Raw genomic sequence first — 24,648 nt, 5'->3', positions numbered from 1 at the left:
CACGTGTCTTTGTAAAACTCAATCAGCATCCAGCACATATAAAAATATCTATTATTGTACTACAAATTTCTCTCTCCACCTTAAATTGTCAATTGTTGATTGAGTTTTACACAGTCATGTGATTCCGTATCACTCACTGAATATTTCCTCTAAATTATATGCCAACATCTTTGTACCGTTAACTACTAGGGCATACGGGGACTTGCAGTTTAGTCCGGGAGCATCACATGCTTCTATTGGTTTATATCAGACGCGTCAACACCGATCAATCTTTGACTCGCAAGTAATATGTTATAATGAATATATGATATGTGACCGATTTTAATTTAGGACGATGGTGTTTCGGTTTTTTGGTCATTTAACAACATTTCTTTATCAATATTAGCGCGATTACTGGGGTCCTGTGTGATCTTAGTATCACAACTCCTCATGAAACAAAGGGGACCATTGCACACATGGGGGCTGCCTCTCTATTTATGCTAATAACTGGGCTTTGAGTCCTTCATCATTGTTAGCTGATACGATTATGTGGGCAAAAGGCATATGATTCTATGTATATTGTGATTCAAAGACTGATTTGCTACATCATTTAAGATCGGGTTGCGTCTTTTCCCTCTTTATGTTCTAGCAAAAGGGATAATTCAATATATACAACTGAACGACCCGATCTCAACAGTAAATTAAAAGATGTAACATATCTCAACCTCTATTCTTGACACGTCCAAAATTGAATCTGGGCCATCAAGGGAAAAAAAAAATGATAGATCCAAAATGTGGACCGAGTCATCGAGCTATTACTAATACTTTTGATCAATGATAAATGTCACAGTGCACGCATGATGCAGGTCTCTTTCTCTGATAGTAGGAGCGATCGGTACATATACCAACGAACTGTTATTCACAACGAAATCGACATTCTTCATAAGCAAAGTACGATGACATTTTTAATGATCATTAATTATTATTGTCGTCGGACCTAGCCCTACTGTCTAGTCCTACTAGGATATATTCTTATTGTGGAATAAGCATAAACTGCAAGCTTTTCTATGTTTAATTGTGTTATTTGGTTTAATTTAAGTCATGATTGAGCCCTCTAATTGACAATTTAATATAAGAAATAACGCAATTAAGGCAAATGCATGTGTGCATATGCCCTACAAAGCTTTACATTTTGCTAGACAAATCAATTGCCTGGTCCCATAATCTAAACGCATGCAAAATTAAACTAAACGGCACACTTGCTAGCCAACTTTATTCGATGTTATTATTTCTTGCTTCAGCCAAGTTTGTTTTAAATTGATTTATGCTTTTGCTTATATGTAGCTGTATATGTGCACATGCATCACAAGCTAGTCCACATGTGTATGTTATCTGGTTATTTCGAGGTTCAATCGATAAATCATTTTTCGCAAGAGAATTTATACATTTCAAGAGTTAAAGATTAATAATAAGATAAAAAATGGAAGCAGGAAAATAAACACAATACAGGAAAAAGAAAAATAAGAAAAAAGGAAGTTAATAAATTTTTTTTAAAAAAAAACATATCGCCGTCTGTGGGAATCGAACCCACGACCACGTGGTTAAAAGCCACGCGCTCTACCGGCTGAGCTAAGACGGCTAGGTGTCCATTTGTCTATTAATCTAATTTTGTCTATTAAGAAAAATCATCTTTCTATACCCTCGTTGTCAAGACGTGTGCTTAATTCACTTCGTAAGGGACTCCTTGGACGCCTAGTAAGACCTATTGTGCCAAGAATCCCACGTTACAGGCCCATTGCGTTTCCGTTCAGATTCGTCATCAATCTCGACTCTCGAGTTTCAGCTCTCCCGAACTTGAAGTTCTTGTTACATGATTTTCTCTGGCTGGTCAACACAAATCTAATGACCGAAGTCTAATTACTCCCGACTAAATAGTTCAACAAATCCAGACCAGCAATGTCATGATTTTCTATATGTGATAAGCAAAGCATTAACATAGGTTGGGAGTCGGAAGAGCTTGGGCCAAGGCCCAGCCTTTTCAGCCCAATGACACTTTTGGGCCTCATGGCCCATACTTGTTGGGCATGATCTTGGAGATATGGGACAGTGCAGCCCAGCCTAACTGATCACCCTACCACACTGTTCACCAGCATGTAATCTTGCTTTGTCAAAGGATTTGAATACATGTAGAATAGATTCGCATGCCAGGTCTACTAATCCGTTTTAAATTTAAAGTAGTTCTAGATGATCCTATTTCCTATTCCTACTACGACAAAGGGTTAAAACCCGAGAAATATATGTTATTTTCCATATGTTTTCTCTCTCGTTTTCGACAGGATTTGAATCCCATGTAGGAAACTGTCAATAATGTTGCAAACTCAACATTATAAACATTCCTTGCAGAAGTCACAGAAGGACCTAACAAGATCAACACTACTTACTTTTTTGCACTTATGTCCCGTTTGATATCCATGGAAATGAAATGGACTCTATATAGTAAAAGAGTAAAATGTGGTATTAAGTAAAGAATTGTTATTTTTTTATTGACCATTACGAGATGAAGGAATATAATTATAACATTAAACTTATTTACATGACATTATTAAATATATAATTTTAGATATACAAATTTTAAAAAATATAGATCACACTTATAAAAAGAAAGTATGAAATGAGGTAATGACAATTCCTTATTTTTAAAAGAAGGATCATTCTATGAAAGTGAAGAAAAAATATTATAATAAGAATGCCGTTTTCAACTCATGTAAGTGATACTAAACAATAAGATGGAGTGGGAGGAAGAATGTTCATTCCATCTCGATACATAACAAGCATGTATAAACCGACGAAGGAGCAGTTTATTCATCTGTTACATAATAAAATCTTTTTTTTCTTTAGATCACAAGATCTAATGAATATACTGCAATTTTAACAACTGCAACATATTTTGTGTTTTTATTTTATAAGCAAAACTTTCGTCCAAAAGGAAAAGACTGCACAGAGCACAAGGTATTTTTTCTTTTAACTACAGTATAATTAGCATGTGAGGTTTAAAGAGGCCACCTAAGGATGCACAAACATTGAAAAACGTCCTAAGCAAAAGATAATTATTTTCATGCACGTTCGTGCCCCCCCCCCCCCCCCCCCCCCCCCCCCCCTTCCATGTCTCCTTTGTCGACTCCAACTCTCATGAAGCTCTCATGGGTTGGTTTGAACATCATGCAGCATGTACCCTTCATCCTAGGAAAAAGGATATTGAACATCATCGTTGAGAACTCTCTAACTCTACCTCTATATAAATTTAATGGGAAAATAATAGTAGAAGTCTTAAAAATTTGTTGTTTTTGTTGATCGAGTCTTAAATGTTTCAAAATGAAGAATTCAATCCTATAACATATATTACGTTACCACATTCAGTCCAAATCATGATTGAGAGTTAACGGGTGCTTACGTGAATACCGATGGCGACAAATAATTTCCTGCTATCATTATATAGATAATATAATAAAATAATTTTAAAAATAGAAAAAAAGGAAAAAAAATAAAAAATAAAAACAATCCCAGTTCAAAAAAAGTTTTTTTTTTTCTTTTCTTGTTAAAATTGCAGACATGGCGGAGTTGAGTCCGGCTCCTGCGTGCCCGCCCGTCCCCCCACCAGGGGCTTGCTAGCCCAGGGTTGGCAGCAAGAGCGAATGGGACAAGACATGCATTTTTCAAAGAACATAAAAATCGTTGTTCTGTCCACACCCATGAAAAGAAAAGCTCAAAAACCAGAAGCAAAAGTAGGGATTGAACTTACAAGATGTTTGTGTGTGTGTGTGTGTGTGTGTGTGTGGTGGGGGGAGTAATTTCAGGTCACTAATGCTCATAGGTGGGTCATAAGAGGTCGAGGAGAGGACCTCAGCTTTTGCATGCGGAATCTAGATGAGGGGGGATGCAACAATGGGCATCTCGATAAAGGGCGGCGGCAGCCAGTAAAGAAGTAGCGCCACCGATCGAGAATTGGGGCATGGGCTTCCTCCTCGTCTTCTTCCCCGAGAAGGAGTACCACTACAATACTCCCCCTCCTACCCCAACAGCAACCTCCTTAAGATTTTGTACTTGTACTATTTGTTATGGAATCTGGTGGTACTTCAATTGAAAATTGCAACTCGATCGTTATAAGAGCGGGCTATCAGAGAAGTTGGGACTATCCAATCTACAATTGCATATGTGGCTCTGTCACAGGAGGTTGCCGAGCAAACCACGGAGGTCAGATTTGGGCTCACTGGGATCGGATTTGGTTTTGTGGACTCAAGAACAGAGGCGAAGCCAGGAAATTATCTCGGGGGCAAAATATAAAACGAAAATAGATATATATCGGGGACAAATACTTTAACAAAAGCATATTTTATAATATTTTGAGGGAAAATTGGAGTTTTCGGAGAATCTCTGGGGGGGCATGCCAACACATTGGCTCCGCCCCTGCTCAAGAACAATCGTGGGGGGTCCTGATGTAAACGGATTTAAACGTCCGGCGGTGGCAGCAGTGGTGGTCGCGAATGAGGAGAGATGAAAGAGTGGCAATAGACTGAAGAGGTACGACATCTGTAAAGTCAGTAACAAAGGGAGAAGGAAGAAAAGCCAGGGGCGAAGAGGTATAGAAAACCTCCTTGAAGGTAGGGATCAAAACTGGACTTTTGGTCAGTTCAAGTACAAAGCATTATAGGTAGGGATCTTCGTCAATCTTCCCCCTTTGTCACATACAGGCGGTGCCGCTTCGTCATGAGCGGGACATTCTCCAACTAAAATCGACGCGTCTTCCTTTCTCTAACGAGGCTAAGTATGTTGCCCGCAAGAGGTCTCCAAGACCTTTTTGATCTGCTGAATTGGTGTGCGCTCAACTCGGCTTGCTTCTGCAGTAGCTTCACACTTCAATGCGGCCAACTCCCGTCTGCTCAATGCGTCGGCGACTTGATTGGTTCTGCCCGGTTTGTACTCCAGAATCATATAAAATTAGGCAAGACTCTCTTGTCGGTGCGCCTGTTTTGGTGACAACTTCTTCTGCGTCTGGAAGTAATTGGTTGTCACATTGTCGGTTTTTACAACTCATTTTTACCCCAAGTCCGTAAGCAATGGACTATCGCCGTTATCTCCTTTTCTTGGACCGTCTAAGGCTTCCAAGCCTCATTCAACTTTCGGCTTTCGAATGCAATTGTATGTCCATCTTGCATCAGGACGCCCCCAACAGCATAATCAGAGGCATGATTTGGAAATTTTGATGAGTAAGGAAGGGTAAACTAGTAATATGACCACTCATTTTGGTTTTAATAATTGGCCACATCATTAAAAAAGTTAGCCATGTCTTCATTCCCGATGACACCTGGAAAATATTTCACGCCATTATTATCCACATAGGAACCTGTTAATTTTCAGTCACGATTAAGACTGAATGTGATAACGAAATATACGTTTTAGGACTGAATTCTCCATTTTGAAACATATAGATCTCGATCAACAAAAACGGTAAACTTTTAGGACTTCTACTGTGATTCTCCCTAAAATCAATATGTCAATTTTTTTATTGATTAACTGAGATCACATAATAACCTCTCCATGTATAATAGTAGGCTTCTCGAACCTTTCCAAGGGGGAGATAAATGATGAAAATGGCAAATTCACTTTTGAGCAAGGGTGGGCCCATGTGGATTGCTTTTCTAATCTTATTTGAATTATTAAACAATAATAAATAAATGAAAATCGAGTGTAAACTCTCAGTTGAGCTTGAGACGACGTTTGAGTGCAATATATAAAGTTCAGAGACCGTCTCAAAGCTCTACTGATCTCTTTCCTTTCTTTCCTCTGCTTCATCTCCAAAATGAGTGTAAGTATACAAGCATTCTAATTTTCTTTTTTTTCCATAAAAAAAGATCTTCTTTTATCAAAATTAATCTCCTCTTCGACGTTGAATTTAGCATTAATAGTATTGGGTCTTTCTGTAATTGTTCGGTTAATTTAGAGGTCCAGCCGGATGCGGGGTTCTTGGCGCTGGGACAGCTGCGAGGATGTGCCCTTGAATAAGTCCTTCGAGTCGGCGAGTGGGGACGAGGTGGCTCGGCCCTCAGAAGGCAAAGCCGACGATTTGAACGAGTCAGGGGATAATGGCATTAGTAAGGATGATGTGTACGAGAATGTAGCAGTCATCGTTGTTTCTAGCCGAAGGGTAAGAAATGAATTTAAACATTCGTTTACTTACGTTCTCTGGACGTCCAAAATATATATACATCTTCATATAATTCTTTTCTGCACCCCCAAAGTTTTAGTGTTCATCTATTTCGCACCCCGCCTAATCAGATCACCTTCTTTTTTTTTTTCTTTTTTGTTAACAATCACGTCACGTATTTAAATGATACCGAATTGCATCTCGTAAGTTTTAATTTGATTTGATTTCAGTATGCATTAAACGATGGTAGAAAGGGAAAACTAGTTTTTTTTTTTTCCAAACTTGGTGTAAAAATTGTTATGACTTATCCTTGAAATTCTTTTCTTGGTCCATGAACACATAGCCAATTATTAAAGAAAAACAATGGATAAGGGTTTCTCTACAATTTGTGAATGGGAGAGTTCATAAATAGTTGAAGGTTTTTTTTTTTTTTGAGTGAAATGGGTTATAATGCATGCAGATAATAAAAGGGCCAGACACAGAAGAAGCAAAGAAGAAGAGCTTATGGGTGAAGGAATATTTGGAAGAGGAGACAGCTGCAAGCCCTAACCCTAACCCTAACCCTAACCCTAGAATTATGAGATCATCAGCTGCACCAAAACCTGTGGATGAAGACTTGTACAAGATCCCACCTGAGCTCCTCTTCTCAAAACCAAAAAAGGTCAAGGAGTCTAAATTTTTTTTTTCTATTTAATATTTCCTTCTTATATATATAATAATTAAGTTTTTCTTTTTTTAAATCTCTCTTTTTCCCTTGCAGAAGATCACAGGGCTGTGTTTCAGCTGCTTGCTGCCCGCTTGTGATTTTTGAGAAGCTTACTACAGATCAAATTAAGAAGCTCAACCTTCGGAACATGGCACATATATAAATATATCATGAAAAACTGTTCGTTCTAGCGCCTTTGATCAGGTGCGCTGTTGATAGATCGCGTGTTAGTGACTGTTAATATAAGAATTTCATGTACTCACAAAGTTTATTGAACGCGGTTATCACCGATTCGGTATATCCATATATGTACTTCTTGTCTCGCCGAGATCTCTAATATAAAGAGCTTCTTTATATGTTGCCATTTCATGATTTTGATTTTTGAAGCAAAGGGGCAGCTTCTCTTTTTGTCCTTTGTGTTGGAAAAACCTTATCTTCTATTCAAGTTTTTGTTCCTTTTTTTGCGGTTAGATTTAGCTTTGATTCTTTATTCTTTATTTTGATTTTGAATTAATTGGGTTTCATCCCCTTTGAGAAAATAAAAGAAATTGTAAATTATATCCAAGAAAAAAAAAGGAGAAAAAGGGGAAAAGAGAAAGCGAAAAAAAAAGATAAAAAGAAAAGTGAAAATTTTGCTTCTTTTGATTAAGTGTGTTTTCTCCTTTTTAAATCTTAAGCACCAACTTTTGATGAGGTTTTGACATGTGAAACTCTCTGTAGACCTATGGGTTTAATTATCTCAAGAGAGCCAACATCATTTCAAATTGAAAGTGAGTCCCCAGCGTTCACAAAGTAAAAAAGATCGAGTTCTAGCTTATAGCTAGAGTTAGACATCTCTCAAATACTATTAGGCCGGAAAAGCTTTTCGATTACGAGCAATGCTGAAACCATCTTATAATTCTGCAAGTATCGGTAACGTCTATAAGTCAAAAGAGGCACTCTCTTCAATTATATGTTTCTTTCAAGTCGAAAAGGATGTTTATTAGACCGAAATGTTTTGCAAATATACGGTGTCTAGTTGAATTGTGACAATAAATGGCCATACTATCGACAGTAATTCAATTTTAGATAAGTGATGATACATGCATTGGCTTTTGAGACGAGTTGGATCTTCGATTCAAAATCAACTGAATCGAAATGTATTCTGCATCAGAAAGCTATGGCACCCCAAAACACACCCAAACGCCCAAGAATAGCAAAAGAAGAAAGAAAAGGGGAAAAAGGAAAGAAAGGCTCTAGGAGATTTGAGCTTGTAAGGCTCTAACTCGAGCAGTAAGTTCCCTGACTTGGCTTCTCAGGCGATCGGGATTGCAGAAGAAATCTACGAAAACTCGTCTCTGGATTTCAACCTCCTGCGCGTGATGCTTCATAATCTGCACCACATGCATAAAGTTAAAATTATGATACAACTCAAGATTTTCGTGTTGGCTAATACATTCACCTAAAAGACATCGAACTGATGATTACCTCGATCTTTTTGCAGTGCTCAAGAGTCACCTCTTCGACCGCAGAGGAGAGTTTGGCATTCACCTTCTCCATCTCATCAAGCTCCTTTATCAACGGCTGAAGAACGAGTAATGTGTATAAACGTAGTCAAATCACAGACAAAATCTTTCAGACATAAAAAGGGCACATAGGCCTCTTTGGATTGCATATCTTCTCAGAAAGTATAGATTAACATACAACTATTTCCAGGTCTATTTGCGAGTAACCACAATTTTTGTGTTTGTTAAGTCAGCAGCAAATATGGAACAAGCCTTCAGTTCAAGCTTATTTGCAAGCATCAGCATCACCCAAGAAACTTTGAAAACAAACACTTGACAGTTATTTAAGTGTTCTAACAGTACCCGTGGAGTCAAGAGAGGCTGTGCGGTCGTTGAAGATGCAAATAATAATTGCTGCAGACTTTGGATAAGAGTGCACCTGATCGAATGAAGAAAAAGCATGAGTCGCTGAAGAAAGAAATATATTTATTGTCGGACATCCTCCGCATTACTCATGCATAGCCTAGAAAGAAGTACTCACTCCCTTTTCTTTACGTATATTTATAGGATACTCATGAAACGAACTCAAAATAATACTACAGGCATTGTGGTGACCACAATAATGAAAAAAATTTAGTATAAAGATTCTTACTTCAGTGATCTGATATATAAGCGCACTGATATTCGTGTCTAAAATGTTAGACATGTAACAATTACTTCAAGTTGCAAATTCCGAGTTTGTCTTGCATTCTACATCGTTAAATTTTATGCATTCCCCACTCAATGAGAAGAGCTATTAACCCACAGTTTTGAAGTGGAATATACCGAAGGGTCAAGTGGAGGGTATCCAGACGAGATAGATCAACTTACAGTTCATTAATGCATCTATTTCTGTTTTCTGGAAGTGAAGTCTCAAGATCCGACTGAAGTGTCATCAGATCTGACTGAAGAGCAGATATCTGCTGAATAATACCAGGAGCTGACACATACGTTGACATCCCTACTTGAGCATCTGTGGCAATGGTTCGAAGAAGTGACATTCAAACAGCAGTATAAATTAGGATATTTAGAAGTTCAAAACTTCAATCTATCACGTCATTGCTTAAAGACTTAGCTCATTACTTGAGTGAATGCTTAAGAGGTCCCTAACACCGTGAAGAAACGTATCTCGATCATCCACTGCTCCTTGTTCTTGAACTTCAGAAGCAGCTTGAATCAGTGCCAAGCAACGACCCTGTAATGAAAACATATCCTGTTAGAAGAACAGATGCACTGAATTATCTCCATGCATCCTGTGCAGAGACTAGAGAGTGACCATTTCATCTCAGAAGAGAAGCAGAAATAATGAGCAGGCCTTCTAGGAAGTGACTCCTGTCATACAAGCTAAACTACCTATTGGACTAAAATGTCAACAATTGACTTGCAAAAGCTCTCTTTATAACCTGACCTTTCATAAGGACTCCAAAGCAGGCTTGCATCTGCATGCTGGCTTAATCCAAAAAATTTTGAATATATCTTAGCAATGCCCATTGCAGGAACTACCCACCAAAGCTCTTGATGCCTCTTTCTTGGTGCGTTAAGCAATTAATGATGTACAAAATGACAGCAGCTTTATCCTACTTGTCTTAGGATTTAGGAACATCCAACCTCAGCTTTTCCGTATCGGGAAACACGAGATAGATATATAAGCCCTTTTAAGTACAGATCCCAACTATGGACTAATTCCAAAATGGTGTCCTATTCTGCAGCATATGAATTCTGTTTATACAAGACAATGATTATACCACATTAATAAGATTACAGAATAAGTTATATAATGTGGCAAAAGCCTGCTGCTTAACTTTATTTTTGCTGAAGCTCCATGTGAACATGCAATAAACAGGAAGCAAAATTTACTTCTGTGTGTGCGTGCGCATATGAGAGAGAGAGAGAGAGAGAGAGTGAGGGAGTGGGAAGAGGAAGGAAGAGAGTCTGTGTACCACTCGACCCTTGGTTGATGAAAGGTACTCCTGTAGTTCTGATTCAATAACTTTAAGCAGTGAATATGCTCCAAGCATATTCTTTTTCTCGAGTTGACAGGCAATTTTCAGAAACCGATGCCTCGCAAGCTGATTGATCAAATGATTTATGTACTGCAAAAGAAATATTGTCATGAGCTTGTCACAAATACGGAAGACTAGATTTCAAAGACTCAAATTAAAATGACTTACACTAGTCAAATAACAGTTTGACGGACTTAAATAAAGATGATCAAAGCATGAAGCATCTTTCCTTTTTAAGTTTCCTCACTATCTCAAATAAGAAGATGAAGTATCTGAACGCACCATTTTCTGTCGGTTAACATAGTACTCTTGGCGCATGACCTTCAAATCATAATCACCTAATCATTCAGACGTGCGGTCATGTTAGTTTGAGTAACGAATATCACTAAAAATTATTCTTATGTCCTTTTTGACAGGAAGGAAGCTAAAGCAGACACCTTGCAAAATGTATGTGTCTTGGAGTTGAGCAAGCTCCCAACAAAGATCCGGAATTGTCTAAAAACAAAAATGATAACAAATTAGAACTTATAACTGAATTAACCTCAAAGAGAGCAAGTAATGTCAAACATATAAAAATTTGAGACGAATTGAATTGTCCAGATTTTTTCAGTTCAGATGTCTTTGCAATTCTGTAAATGCTAGAAGGTGTCATCTAACTGACTAAGCCGACCAAAATATCCCAATATTGCTAACAAATGCACTTACCAAACTAACCATAACCACCAAAACAAACTGAAATTCTTCAGAACTTAATGGTAAGCATAATACAAACCTCAGATAATAATTTCTCTTCTTTGTGATGAAGATTTGAAACTTCTCCCACCAACTCAGAATGCTTTCTCCTTGAATCAGCCAAAAAAAATTTAAAAGACGTCAAAGGCCGAAGCAAGTAACGTCCTTCAGATCAGGGACTCGATGAAAATTCTACTTCAGAGGATATTATTATCTACTGTCATTTTTATAGGAGTTCACATGTCCAGTCTTGACAGTAAGACGTAGATGTCTATAAAGAAAACAGTTTCCCTTTCTCCAAATCTAATAATAGCATACATTCGAATCCAGAGGAAGATAAGGTTTCGGAATGAACTGGTCCATAAGAGGTTTGGAATCTGAGTGTGTGAATTTAATGCATATAAGCATAGGCTGGCTGCTATCCACAGAGAACAACTTACTGTTCCAAGATGGAATTCATTGAACATAAAAGTGGGGAGAATGGACGATGGCAAGAGCTTTAATATATATATATATATATGATTCTTGGATACGAAGATCTTGAATTGGATGCATCAAACTGGCATACCCAGCAACCCACATGCGGCAAGTATTCTAGAAACAAGCATAGATATCTGAATCAAACATGAATTAGAACCTGAGAGAATGAAGATCTAGATGAATGTGAGCTTCATCTGCTGCTATTTGACCTTTCAGTGCCAGCAGAATAGCTTGCTGTTTAGCATTCTCCACTTGGGCTTCCACCCACTGTCTCTCACTGGTTCCAAATCTGCAGGAGTATGACCAGATCAAAACTAATCATTACTTACACTTATTATGACAAAATATGGCAGAAACACTGAAAGGGAGGCCACATTTAAGTAAAGATGGAATCAGACAAATATGATAAAAGAATCAAGGAAAAGTAAAGAAGGAACACGTCTGTGATTAGGAGCAGTGCTTCAAAAAAGTCGATAAATCCTTTCAGAGTTGGCCATGTCATTTAGAATGGGCCACGGCAAAACATGCATGAACTGGATGGAGTTCATCTAACCATAATTATCCCGGTAATTATCCCCGTAACAACCATCACAGTTTTCTTTGAAAAACAAAACTTTCCAGATTGAAAGTCCCTTGACTGGTATATTGACCATCAGGGTTTATCACGACATCCTCCAAATCTGAACACCAGAAGTTGAATGTGGCATATAGAAGATGCAGCATGATGGGAAGAATCATAAGAGAACATACACAGAACGAAGACGTTGCAACTCAGAAACTCGCTGATGTTGTGATTTTTCTAAATCTGCAAAATTGATATACGAAGTTAGAATAACAAACTCAGCTACTCCAGCAAATAGTATCCAAAATCACTGACACCAGTAGTGTTAAAAAAAAATGCAATTATCAAGTAAAGTTTTTTCTGCCAAGATTTATCAATCAATAATGTTCCATGTCAATTGAGAGCATAGTAGTCAGTGGAAAAGGGGGCATCCTCTTATGAGAAAATTGGTAGTGATATCTGTTACCTAAAATTGAATTGAAGGTCATGTATAATTCAAATACATGCTCCATAGATACAAGCAAGTAGCAGAAGTTCAGAATTAGATACAAAACAAAGGATCATATATCCTGAACTAGATTGACCATGCCAAAGCAGAAGACGAGCAATAAAATTTTCTCTGCCAAGTGCAGAGTACGTTCCTAGTCACATCAATACTCTATTGCATACACCGGAAATCATCGAGCTAGGCAACCAAGTGGGAGTTTCCTCAAAGAAGTATGAATGAGACCGGTGTTGCATTACTAGTATCAACATGCACTTACGCAGAGAATACAAAAGCTTGTGAAGCTATTCCTATTTCATTGGCATTTTGTGATTCATAAATAAATTTTGATTCTTTATTAATCAACAATGTGAATTTTTCTATTAAGAAGCAAATTCATGGTTAAAAAAAAATATCCAAGTATATGTATATGTCTTCATGCAAATGAATTATTGACTATTTCATCAAAGTGAAATGAAATGACTGGACAATACCAGCTGACATTATGGATAAAGAAAATAAATCTGTTTGAAATAATGATGATACAAGATGAAGTAGTAAATGAGTTACCTCTGACAAGAGTATTTGAGACATCATCCAGACTGACCCATGAGCATTTTGATTTTCCCTCCTCCGCAACTAATCTAAAAGGGCCCTAAATAATTTATAATGAAAAATAAGATAAGTATGAGATTCAGGAAGTGATGAAGAACAAAATCAGGAAAATAATCTTTAATATAATAAATAATGAATGCACAGAGTCTACAAAAAATTTCAAATATAGTTAAATCAGTGTTTTCTGATTATACATATTGTAGATCCAATAATCAACAAGAAATATTTTAAAGGCAACTGGTTGATCAACCTGGAGACGTTCTGCTGGGATCAAAATCGACAGATACTAAAATTTAATAAATAGAAGCTCTTTCTCTTCATACCGTGTCCAGATGTTTTGTAAACCATTGATTTAGCTCCATTATACAAGCTGAATCTTCAAGCAAGTAGGGATGAAAGTCGGAGTAAGCAAGGTAAATGCCATCCTCTGCATACACAAGAAAAGTCCAGTCCTAATCAGAGAATAAATATCAGGATATGACTAATCCATGAAACAAATCAAATCCTGGGAATTGCCAACTGTCACCAACGACAAATCATGGCCTGAATCAATTCATTAAATTGTATCCTACAGCCAAAAGAATTAAGAGGAAGAAACCTACCATCGCCAGAATGATACTGTGCTAACTCTTGTGCTGTGGAAGCAATCCTTCCGAGAACAGCATTCATCTACATAAGAAGGCAACAATATGTGGAACTATGCACTTACAAGAACAATATGATAGCAGCAAACAAATGTATCAATACAATAAGAAAACAAAAAAAAACTGATGCAAAATCCAGAATGAATCTGTTCGACTAACCAAAAAACCAAGAACAAGTTAGACATTCATAAATCTAGATGCTAGGAGCAACACAGACATCTAATATCAAACTATGCATTCACTTTGTCTTGAACTACCTGCAAATTCCTCGCTGAGAGACTGTCGTCAATTGCAGTTAGTTGCCCATTCACAGCAGATGTAGCAGCAACTCGTGCCCGCCTGCCTTGTATCAAGGATGAAGCCTGCGTAGTTAGCATATCAAATTGAGACTGCAGATATCTTAGCTGTCTCTGCAGCTCCAAGGCTTCAGCTTTGTATGCCAATGTTGCATCCCTGTAGACGAAACAACATCAATCAGCAATGGCAGCTTACGGCCACAATATATCACACAAATCTATGTACCACACCTTATATCCTTCAATCCTTCCTCAGCCCCAAAAACTGCCTCCTGGTTGTCTCTTCTTGCCGCAAAGGCTGAAATGCTATCATAAGCAAAGTCCAAGTCTTCTCCCTATTCAAATTAGGAAAAGGCACAAAATTACATTTCCTTAAGGTTTCTCCTTTTACTTCTGAGATTACATCTAACCCGAGAAAACACATAAATCACCCAAACCCCATCCGGAGATCGAAAATGAACGGCTGAACTCATATTCCTCCAAATTAGTCCAATAACGTGATAAAAAGGCTGAAGTTTTTGTATTGGAAAGAGAGAAGGGAAGAGGGGATCTACCTCGAGGAGCTTCCCTTCTTGCAGGAACTGCTCATACCTGAGAAGAGAACATCAAACACGCAGAACGAAAGCCAAATTGGTGAGCAATTACAACGTAGTAAACCACATTTCCCAATTGACGTTGCAGACGAACAATTGAAGAAGCTAACACTGATTAGACGCGGTGAAAGCGGAATTCGGGTGAATCAAACTGATGCGAACGAGAATTGACTTGAGGACATAGAGAAAGGGGGGTGAAGGACGTAACTGGGAGAGCTCGGAGAGGGAGAGGACGTTGGAGGGACGGAGGCTGGAGCAGATCCAGTCGAGGATGGGACGGGCGTCGTCGTACTGGAAGGGCCACTCGAAGCTGTCGGGGTCGAGCGCCTCCGCCCCTTCGAAACCTAGCTCGCCGAGCAAGGCGCACAGCCTGGCCCCGCTCATCGTCTCCGATCGGCGGCTATGGACAGTGGAGCATCCGCAGCTCCGGCGATTATACGTTGAATGTATGGATTTCAAACTGAAGGGTGAGGTGAACGGAGTTATTTTGGCGCCGGCCGCGAGTGAAGTCGACGCGCGTATACAGTGCCGTGACCAAGGAGCTCAGTTTTCAAAAGTTGGTGAATGGATGAGTTCTTTCTATATGATCCCTGAAATTTTTGTCCTTTCACTTTTACACTCGTACTTTTATTTGAACAATTACGGCCACTCAACTTCCTGATATTGTCTGTTTCAGTCCCTCCCTTGATAATTCGGTTTAATGTGTCTCATCACCAGACATGCGGACGTGCGTGGACATATAACAGCTCGATGCAAGGTTTTACGTCGAATGAACAAGAGTAAGAATAAAGGAGATCATTGTTCCTCCACTGAAACACATGAAGAGCCGCTCCAAAACTCTCAACTCAAACACAGTTGCTTCAAGCATGTCCCATCTTATGCTAAGAGCATCATGTAACAACAATGTTCACCCACATTCCAGCGGCCAGCATAATGATCGTTGTCTATATCAAAACACCTATGCAGCTAACCAATATTGTTATACGAAGTCGAGCCTAGACTCCCGAAGCCAACCACGGACTTAGTCTGAAGGATTACAAACAACTCTATTTGGAAGTACTAAATGAATGAGCTTCTACAGCTGCTGCAAGTTTGAAGGCAGGAACCTCGATTGTCTGCGTTTTTCGGGAGCTGCAGCAGGGTAACCACCGCCAACAAACTACTAATGTTCATCGATCTATCAGTCATTTTCACTATCCGAGAAGTATCTTTGAGCATCAAATGGCCGGTTCAAGGGTTTTGAGTCTCTCGAGTCGGAAGCAACTTGTCCATTCATGGGTGCAAAGGCTGCAACTCAATCAAATAAGCAAATGTACCGGGAGATCTTTGTCAGTTCCTCAGACAGATGCATGTTTTGTAGCCCAACAGTCGAATAACACAAGAAATCTAATGAGAAAATTCTTATCATGACAGATATTAAGGGGGGGGGGGGGGAACACAATATTGACAGACAATAGCAGCAGTCATGCTTGAGGAAGTTTGCCCCAGTTGTAGGTGCCATGCTAGATACGAATGGAAAAGGAACATTTCAGAAGGAGATCCCATTATCTCAAAGAAAATATATGTATTAATGACCAGACTGTGTATTTAACGGAAATGGATTGCTAATCCTATCAAGTGACGAGAGAATCAGAAGACTTTTTCACCTACATCTACAGTTTTGTAAAGCCTAACACCAATATGGAGATGATGTAACAAGAAGTAATTAGCTATTATAATCAAATATATCATACCAGAAAATTACAATTGTAAGCATTTGAACCTACCTTTCTCCCTCATTCTTTTTTCTCTGTCATATTCAAATTTATCCCTGATTTGGTTAACCTTTTCCCGGTTATCAGCACCTTGCCTGTTCCGAACAAATCCTTGCTCCTGTGATAAGAATCCAATGGTTTGTTCAATAAATGTGAAGCAGGGAATAATCTGATGTGCAGTCATCAAATCAAAATGCTGACATCCAAAAAAACAAAAAAAGAAGAAGAAGACTAATCAATAAACCGCAAAAGAAACCAACTCTTCAGATACGTCAGCAGCTTTGTGGCATTAAAAAAAAAAAGAAAAAAGAAACGGAAGAAGATATGTCGGCAACTTGGATAATAGATTATGCCCGCAAATGTTGTGGTCATGGATGAAGAACCATGGATTAGTTAACTTTTTTATGCAATCACATATCCGAAAAGAATTACCAGCCAGCATGTATCCCCATATCTATGCAGTTCCAAGACAATCCATGCAGTAAGAACATAGGAATTGCGAGCACCAAAGTTCTTTTCCAAACTATCATACTGGTCAACGTTTGTTAGATAAACATATGGTCAAGTCAAGATTGGATACTCAGTACCTTCAGTTGGTCTGTATATGTCTGTCGACTCCTGAAACACAAGAAAGCCATTGCCCGTTCAATACTGAAACTAATGATGCTAGACTATAAAAGAAAGAGCGAAAAAGGACCATCTGCCTAGATGATCACTCCTGTACAACTGAGCAAACCCAAGTGCTAAATCAACAATTTAACCATGATACACGACTAATGGGCAAACCTGTATGGAGAAAAATCTTGATCATCATCCTCAGCGGATTCGTAATTGGCATGATCTTGGGCAATTTTCTTGGAGTATCCCTCGTCCCAGTACAACCTCTCCCAGTTCTCCCGGAGCTCATTGTAAAGCTCCATGTACTTTTTGCACCAGGGCTCGTGCTCCTAAACCATTACCATATTCCACAAAATTGGATAAAGATTTAGGATTACACAATCCGGCTGTTTCCCATTCAATCACCAATCAAAACTTAAAATTTCCTGATTTTCGCTTTGTTTTATATGAAGCCGATCCATTCAATCAATTTGTCTGTTAAAAAAATCATCTCATCGCCACTCCAAACATGTGAAATCTCATGAAATTGGATCAAAGGACTCGATTTGCTACCATTTCTCAAACAGATAAATCGACGCGAACAAAATTTTCAGAGAAGAATGAGAATAATCTGATATGTGAATTGATTATCCAATAATCAAACCGATCATTCTAAAGCACAAGCCCTAAAACGTGGAAGAGGAGATTAAGAGCTGACCGATTCTTTGAGAACTAGGCGAGTACGGCGCATGAACTGCTCCCTGAGCTGCTTCCGGCGCCGGTTGGGGATGTTGTCCCGGGGAATAACGAACCGCTCACGCGAGGGGACATTGTCGCCAATCTCGTGCATCTCGCCGTCGACAATCCACCACTCCGACTTCTCCTCCGATTTCCTGAGGGCCAGCGGCGGGGACTTCGGCCGCCGCCTCGGCGAGGCCGTGGCGAAGGTGGCGTACCGGAGGCATGGGGAAAAGGCGTTCTGCCGTTTCGCGAGCTGCGACAGCATCAGAGCCAAGGATTATAGTGAGCGCAGGTACGGTGTCGGGGGTTTTGACTTTGGCCTTCTCTGAGCTTTGACTAGCAAATATCACTTCATTTCAATTTTCCTTGAATGTCCTTTTACTTTTTTGTTTCCTCATTTACACCCAATATGTTCTTTTTCTGCTCAATCAGGTCCTCCACCTTGTCTTATTATGATTTAGTCCCTATCATTACCTTAATCCAATCTGTTAAATCGTGGCCAAATGGCACATAAAATTTTATTGTTAAATGCTTTAATTAATACATATGACGTGATAATATTACGTAGCCGTTTACTTATTGATTGATCCATGAAAATGTCACTCACTATTGAACGAGTAAAACCCTATACAACATACTCTTGTATATGCTCCTTGATTAATAGATTACGTACAAATGCATATTTTTCGATGCGCACACCTAGTGTCCAAGAGTTCGATGAGTTATTAATTTAATATCAAGCTAAATGGGCCAAGTAAGAGATAAAACTCTTTCGATGGTGGATTTTTTCAATTTATAAGACTCAAATCCGATACCTTATTAAACTGTTTGAATCAATTCAAATTGGTTATACAAATACATATTACAATTTGAAATGTGTAATTGAAAAAAAATCCATAACTTTTTTTTGGCTCCAAAAAGTAATTTAAAAAAAAGGCTTCGTTTGTTTTTTAAATAAGATATTTTACTCTACCCCACTCAAATCTATTTTTCACAAATTCAATAATACAATCATTACTTTTTTACCTTTTTTATCTAATTTAATAATAAATTTTCTCACATATTTTTTAATCATTTTTATAATTAATTTTTTCAATAATAAATTCTCCATCTACTTTCACATTATATACATAATAATTTGTTCATCTACTTTCACATATATATATATATATTCTCACACATCAACATATTTGTCAACACTTACAATTATTGCACAAAATTAAATTAAGTTAAATCATTATCTAACTAAAAAACCAAAAGTAAACTTACCTTTCATGATGAACTTATTATTTTATTAATAATCTCATTTTGCTCCATGACTTTATGATTTTATCTTTTTTACCTTTCCTCGAGTTTCATCATTACCCAAACCAAACTCCTAGATTCATCCCTACTTCAAATTAGTGATCCGTGTTTTGAATTGGGTTTAGTTTAGATACAACACCTCTTTTAGTTTAGTAAAATCTTGAATTTGAGTCTTGCTAATAAAGAAAATGATTTATACAGTTTTATTCCCTACTGAATCGATTCAGCTCAAATATTGATTAGTTAGGATCCATAGAATTCGAGATACCAAGTTACAGGGGTCGAAAACAAAAGTGATCCATTCGTAAATTTCCAATGACCTATACAGACTTGAATCAAACGACTAAAAACCTCGTGATTTAATTTTAAAAAAGGGGAAAAATACATAAACTCCTATGTGGTTTGAGGTTGAAACAAATTGGATCACGTGGCTTTTCGAGAGAAAAATAACATCTTGTAGTTCACTTCGTGAGATATAATGGACCTCACCGTTAATTATTTTGTCACTTTTGATCCTCAAACTTTCTTTTTCACCTTTATTACCCTCAAACTTTTTTTTTGCAATTTGATCCTAAAATTTGAGGGGGAAAAAAAGGAAAAGGGCTTGGGTCACCGATCGGCAACCTCAATCCCGCCACCGAGGTCTCCTGCATCCACAAAGGATGCCAACAACCATGGAGGTGGGGTCAAGGCCGCAGATTGACGGCCCCTCCGAATCTACTAGGATATCGAGTTTGAGATCTTGGTCGATCCGGGGGTTAAGGTCACCAATCGGCGACCCTGACTCCACTCTCATGGTTTCCGGCTTCCTCTGTGAATATCGATAATGTGGGGTCAGGGTTGGCGATCGGCGGTCCAAGTTCCTTCCCCTTTTGTTTTGGATTTTAAAATTAAATTATAAAAAAAGTTAAAAGTTGGAAGATAATAGAAAAAAAAAAGGTTTAAGGTCAAAAGTGACATAAACCAACGATGAGATCCATTGTGTATTGCAAAGGCAACTGTAAGGTGGTATTGTCCTGAATTTGTCACATCGGGTTTTTGTACTTAAAAAATCAAACGGGTCGCCGCCTGCAGCAATCGGGCTCAGGAAGCCCGCCCGCCGCGTCCCCAAAGTAGTTCGATCCAACGGCCACCGCAAAAGCTTCTCCAAGAAGCAGAAACGCCGTCCGTTACCGCCTTCCTTCCAGTTCCCGCCCTCACTATTCCTCTCACAGAGAGAAAAGAGGGAGATGTGCGGAAGAGCTCGCTGCGCGCTCCGCCCCGACGACGTTCCCTGGGCCTGCCATCGCGGCGGTGCTTCGGTCCGTACGATCAACATGGAAAGGTATCCTCTCCAGTTTCCACTTCCAAGCTTTGATTTTTGTGGTTTAATGCACTTTTTTGAGTTATTAACTATCGTGAATGAATGAATGAGTTGATGGATATATGTATAGTGGTTTTACATTTTGGGAGGGTTGATTTTAGGTACCGGCCGTTGTACAATGTTGCTCCGGGGTGGAACATGCCGGTGTTGCGGATGGACGACGAAGCCTCAGATGGAGATGTAGTGGTGCTTCAGTGCATGAACTGGGGGCTAATCCCTAGCTTTACTAAGAAGACTGAGAAACCCGATCACTTTAAGATGGTAAATGAATTTGCTTCAACCAAATTTTCCCTTATTAATTAATTTATTCCATGCTTAATTAATCTGTCGTCCCTTGTCGAAAAACTCATGTTTCATTCTGGTTCGATTTGTTTCTACATATTCGGTCTCAAAGGTCTCGTGCATACTGTAACAGCTTAGGCTTAAATGGAATTAGTATTAGGTTGGCAGTGCAAAGATTCGAATGTTCATGTTCCCCATGTCTCGTGGCTGCAAGTGAGTTAAATGTCATTTTGACTGTAAATCTTTCATAACCTTTATATTCCTATTCGGCAAAATTTTGTGGATAAACATCAACATTGTGTCAGTTATTATATCGGGATATCAATCATTGTAACCTTTTAACTCTATGCTATTGTTCTTAATATTAACTGAAAGTTTGTGGAGATGGACTCGGCGTGCAATTACTTTTCAAGAAGTTAGTATAGTATAATGGTGACATCCTGAGAGCTTTACTGGAGTTGAGCATTTGGAATCTCTGATGTCTTGCCATCTCTTGACTGATCGTTTAAGGGAAACTTTCGAGTCGTGGAAATGATTAGACATGTTTTTGTTGGGTTACTTTTTCTGTTCATCTAATGCAGTTCAATGCTCGATCCGAGTCAATAAAGGAAAAGGCATCTTTCCGCCGCCTGATTCCCAAATGCCGATGCCTTGTGGTTGTGGAAGGGTAATGATTTTACATTTCTTGTATAGTAGATTCAACTCCTTAGAAATTTCCACAATTTCGTCATCTCTTTGCCAATTCTGTATGAGAAGTACTCTGGATTACTTAGTTTTGCTTCCATGCTGTCATCTTCTTTTGACACATTCTCCAGATTTTACGAGTGGAAAAAAGACGGATCAAAGAAGCAGCCTTACTACATTCATTTTAAGGACGAGAGGCCACTTGTATTTGCTGCTTTATATGATTCCTGGGTCAATTCCGAAGGTGCTTCAACTCTGTTTCAGTCACATATAGGCACAGTACACTTTCTCTTAATGTCTCCCCAATTTGCTTATCCCCTTTCCTGTAATTGCTGAATTAATTTTAGCTTGCATTGGACAGTTGCCGATGTCTTACCTCCATGAGTTGCTCCTATGATGTGATTACTTACCATTGGCACTTTCAGCATGATTTCTCTTGCCTCTCCTCCTTTTAGACCAAGTCTAAAGGGCAATTGTAATTAGTTTCTCAGCAAGTCAAACTCTTGCCTGCAGGCGAGACTCTTTATACCTTCACTATCCTCACAACTTCTTCGTCCCCAGCACTGCAGTGGCTCCACGGTAAGTCAGAATAGGTTTAGTATTCATATTTTGTCTGTCCTGTTTTTTACTGCATGCCTGTTGTCCGAGACTTATAGAAAGAACAATCATTAAAGAGCAAGTGCCGATTCCATAAACTTGTCTGCTACTCTGTTGGAACTTTTCACCCTAAAGTAGAGTCGAAGATGTTATTGGAACTGTCTAATGCTAACTCACTTATGTGTAATTATGAATCTATTAATGTTCTAGAACCACTTATAAATGGATGATTAGTGGCATGATTTTATAGGTGCATTTTGCTACATATTTTACTTGTCTGCACTACAGACAGGATGCCCGTCATTTTGGGCGACAAGGAAGCTACTGACATGTGGCTAACGGGTGCATCTTCGAATGTCCAAGCGGTGCTCAAACCCTATGAAGGATCCAATCTAGTAAGATCCCCTACAAATATAAGAATTAGTCATGTGTCTTACTGCTTTTGATGTATCTCAACAAAATTTAACCTTCAGGCGTGGTACCCAGTAACACCTGCAATGGGAAAGCTGTCGTTTGATGGACCTGAATGCATCAAAGAGGTAAGTTTGATTCAACTCTTCCTTGTTAAGATTAGATTTCTTCTGAATGAAGAGATAATTTAAATTTGCAAGGAAGCGGGTCTGAAGTTGATCGTACTAAGTGACAGTCTCACCCTGCATTTGGGAAGGAAGAATGGAAATGGAAGGATTGTGTGAAATGAAAATGGGGCATTCCATGCCCCTTTTTTTCATCCCAATTCTGTTGTGCCAAACACGATTAAGATCACTGGGGATTTAATGTGCTTGAACTGATCTATGCTGCACAATATACATCCATTTGTTATTATTATGGAGCCGAAGCTCAATTTATCTGTTTCGCAGATCCAGTTGAAGACAGAAGAGAAAAACTCGATCTCGAAGTTCTTTTCACCGAAGCAAGCCAAGAAAGAGCCAGAAATAAAGCAAGAGGAGGAGACTTCTCCGCGTAAATCTGTAAAGGTGGAACTTCCTGAAAATGTCAAAGTGGAGCCTGAGACGGAAGCATTCGATCATCCTCCTGTACCTGAATGCAAACCAAGTTTAACTAAGATTCCTGAAGACTTACAAGAAGACCATAAAGTGAAGCGAGACTACAAAGAGGTCGCAGCCGATTCAGACAATGCAACCACGGAAGAGAGTGAGAAGCATCACAGAAGTCCGGTGAAGAAGAAGAAGACGAGAGAAACGAAGGGGACCGGGGATAAACAGTCAACACTGTTTTCGTACTTCGGGAAAAGCTAGTCTATGCCTGTCTGTTGTCAAGGAAAATGTTCTGTAACTTTTTGTTCCCTGGGAAAAACGAAGAACATAACCAGATGTGTGAATCCAGTAAATTTGTCGTTGTCAATGGCATCTGTACAGCTCATGCCTCATGGAATCTCGTCTTCGTTCCCTCATCATATGCTCGGAAGCCTCTACTGTCCTGGGTCGGACCATCCGCGGGCTTTGGACCGTTGGATGAGGGGCCCTATAGTAGGATGTTCCCGATATCGCAGTGTTCCCTTCCAACAGAGCAGAATTTCAATCCAACAGTCCCGAGCCACCCTGAAGGGCCGGCTCCGAAACCGTAGACTTCTTGTTATGTGCTCAAGTAAATCAATAAACAAGACAACTGCTGACATATGATTCTTTGTCTTGCATTTGGTTTACCATTAGTACACAGATACAGCAAAAGGAAGAAAGGATAAAAAAGGAATACACCAGGGGGCATATATATGTTCTATTAGCAAATAGATCAACACAGAGGGAACATCTGAGGGCGCAGGATGGGCAGAGACCATAAGTACGAGTTCATCAACTTTCCGTTACTCCATGCAATCTCCATCATAATCTTCTTCAGCGCCCGAATAGGGCCGGCCACAACACACCACCGAACCACTGGTCGCGTTCCCAGGCAGAACCCTCTGCGCTTGTACCCGAGCCTTATGGTGGCACCATTTCTCCTCTTTGGCCGCCTCCTCAGGCGGCAGAAACCAGCCAAAAAGGCTGGTTTGGAGAAGAGAGACAAGGTGATAGGATCCCTAATATTTCCCATATGGCTTACTCGCTTGTGAGAGGTTTCAGCTAGCTATGTTCTTGGCAAATTTGCTACTTCTTATATAGGGTAACAATTGAAAATGGCCTATTATGATAATGATCATGATCAGGATCATGATGGCTGTAATCATAACCATCATAATGTTCTAAAGCCTGATGTTAAAGTGATATATATATATATATATATATATTACGGGTTATAGTGCAGTAGACAATCTGTACTTTATATGGACAGACTTTGCCTACATATAAGGATTTGAAATTTTTTAAAAGCAACTCGTGCTCATGGACAAGGCCATCCAACATACAAGCGGCGATTAATCTCAGTCAGTAAATCGAAGATACGAAATAAAACGTTTTACACATATATATATATATATATATATATATTATAATAAGTGGTTGGTTCAGAAGTGATATTCTTATGTTTATTATACTTTTAAGCTTGTGGG

At 38.9% G+C, this 24,648-nt stretch overlaps 4 protein-coding genes and 1 non-coding gene across 6 annotated transcripts; 2 read left to right on the top strand and 3 right to left on the bottom strand.

The window, feature by feature from the left end:
* Nucleotides 1–1,545: 1,545 nt before the first annotated feature.
* TRNAK-UUU lies at nucleotides 1,546–1,618 on the bottom strand. Its single transcript has one exon. It is a non-coding gene; the product is annotated as a tRNA-Lys (tRNA).
* Nucleotides 1,619–5,707: 4,089 nt separating this feature from the next.
* On the top strand, nucleotides 5,708–7,241 carry LOC116188622. The gene is made up of 4 exons (XM_031518095.1): nucleotides 5,708–5,842; nucleotides 5,978–6,181; nucleotides 6,642–6,842; nucleotides 6,942–7,241. The coding sequence occupies exons 1-4, from the start codon at nucleotides 5,837–5,839 to the stop codon at nucleotides 6,990–6,992; spliced, it is 462 nt and encodes a 153-aa protein (XP_031373955.1). The 5' UTR covers nucleotides 5,708–5,836; the 3' UTR covers nucleotides 6,993–7,241.
* Nucleotides 7,242–7,842: 601 nt separating this feature from the next.
* On the bottom strand, nucleotides 7,843–15,398 carry LOC116188101 (AUGMIN subunit 3). Its single transcript, XM_031517245.1, has 18 exons — nucleotides 15,028–15,398; nucleotides 14,781–14,817; nucleotides 14,458–14,561; nucleotides 14,188–14,383; nucleotides 13,889–13,955; nucleotides 13,610–13,713; nucleotides 13,242–13,326; nucleotides 12,376–12,430; nucleotides 11,783–11,914; nucleotides 11,186–11,255; nucleotides 10,851–10,908; nucleotides 10,696–10,751; nucleotides 10,351–10,503; nucleotides 9,494–9,605; nucleotides 9,242–9,383; nucleotides 8,735–8,810; nucleotides 8,355–8,450; nucleotides 7,843–8,260 (listed from the first exon to the last, which is right to left on the bottom strand). The coding sequence occupies exons 1-18, from the start codon at nucleotides 15,201–15,203 to the stop codon at nucleotides 8,123–8,125; spliced, it is 1,857 nt and encodes a 618-aa protein (XP_031373105.1). The 5' UTR covers nucleotides 15,204–15,398; the 3' UTR covers nucleotides 7,843–8,122.
* A 200-nt stretch (nucleotides 15,399–15,598) lies between these two features.
* LOC116188102 lies at nucleotides 15,599–18,236 on the bottom strand. Its single transcript, XM_031517246.1, has 5 exons — nucleotides 17,889–18,236; nucleotides 17,360–17,520; nucleotides 17,161–17,191; nucleotides 16,586–16,691; nucleotides 15,599–16,106 (listed from the first exon to the last, which is right to left on the bottom strand). Exons 1-5 carry the CDS (start codon nucleotides 18,174–18,176, stop codon nucleotides 16,000–16,002), a joined length of 693 nt encoding a protein of 230 aa, XP_031373106.1. The 5' UTR covers nucleotides 18,177–18,236; the 3' UTR covers nucleotides 15,599–15,999.
* A 2,000-nt stretch (nucleotides 18,237–20,236) lies between these two features.
* LOC116189589 (SOS response-associated protein YoqW) lies at nucleotides 20,237–23,532 on the top strand. Of its 2 annotated transcripts, none has more exons than XM_031519305.1 (8): nucleotides 20,237–20,540; nucleotides 20,681–20,840; nucleotides 21,443–21,528; nucleotides 21,677–21,819; nucleotides 22,059–22,124; nucleotides 22,431–22,537; nucleotides 22,616–22,681; nucleotides 23,003–23,532. In XM_031519305.1, the coding sequence occupies exons 1-8, from the start codon at nucleotides 20,446–20,448 to the stop codon at nucleotides 23,399–23,401; spliced, it is 1,122 nt and encodes a 373-aa protein (XP_031375165.1). In that variant the 5' UTR covers nucleotides 20,237–20,445; the 3' UTR covers nucleotides 23,402–23,532. The 2 variants fall into 2 exon arrangements, with proteins under 2 accessions (XP_031375165.1, XP_031375166.1); XM_031519306.1 differs by having other exon boundaries at nucleotides 20,239–20,540; nucleotides 21,677–21,789.
* The last annotated feature ends 1,116 nt before the right edge of the window (nucleotides 23,533–24,648 follow it).

Source organism: Punica granatum, chromosome 8 (assembly GCF_007655135.1).
Source record: "Punica granatum isolate Tunisia-2019 chromosome 8, ASM765513v2, whole genome shotgun sequence".
NCBI lineage: Eukaryota > Viridiplantae > Streptophyta > Magnoliopsida > Myrtales > Lythraceae > Punica > Punica granatum.
This window is presented reverse-complemented; position numbering and strand designations above follow the sequence as displayed.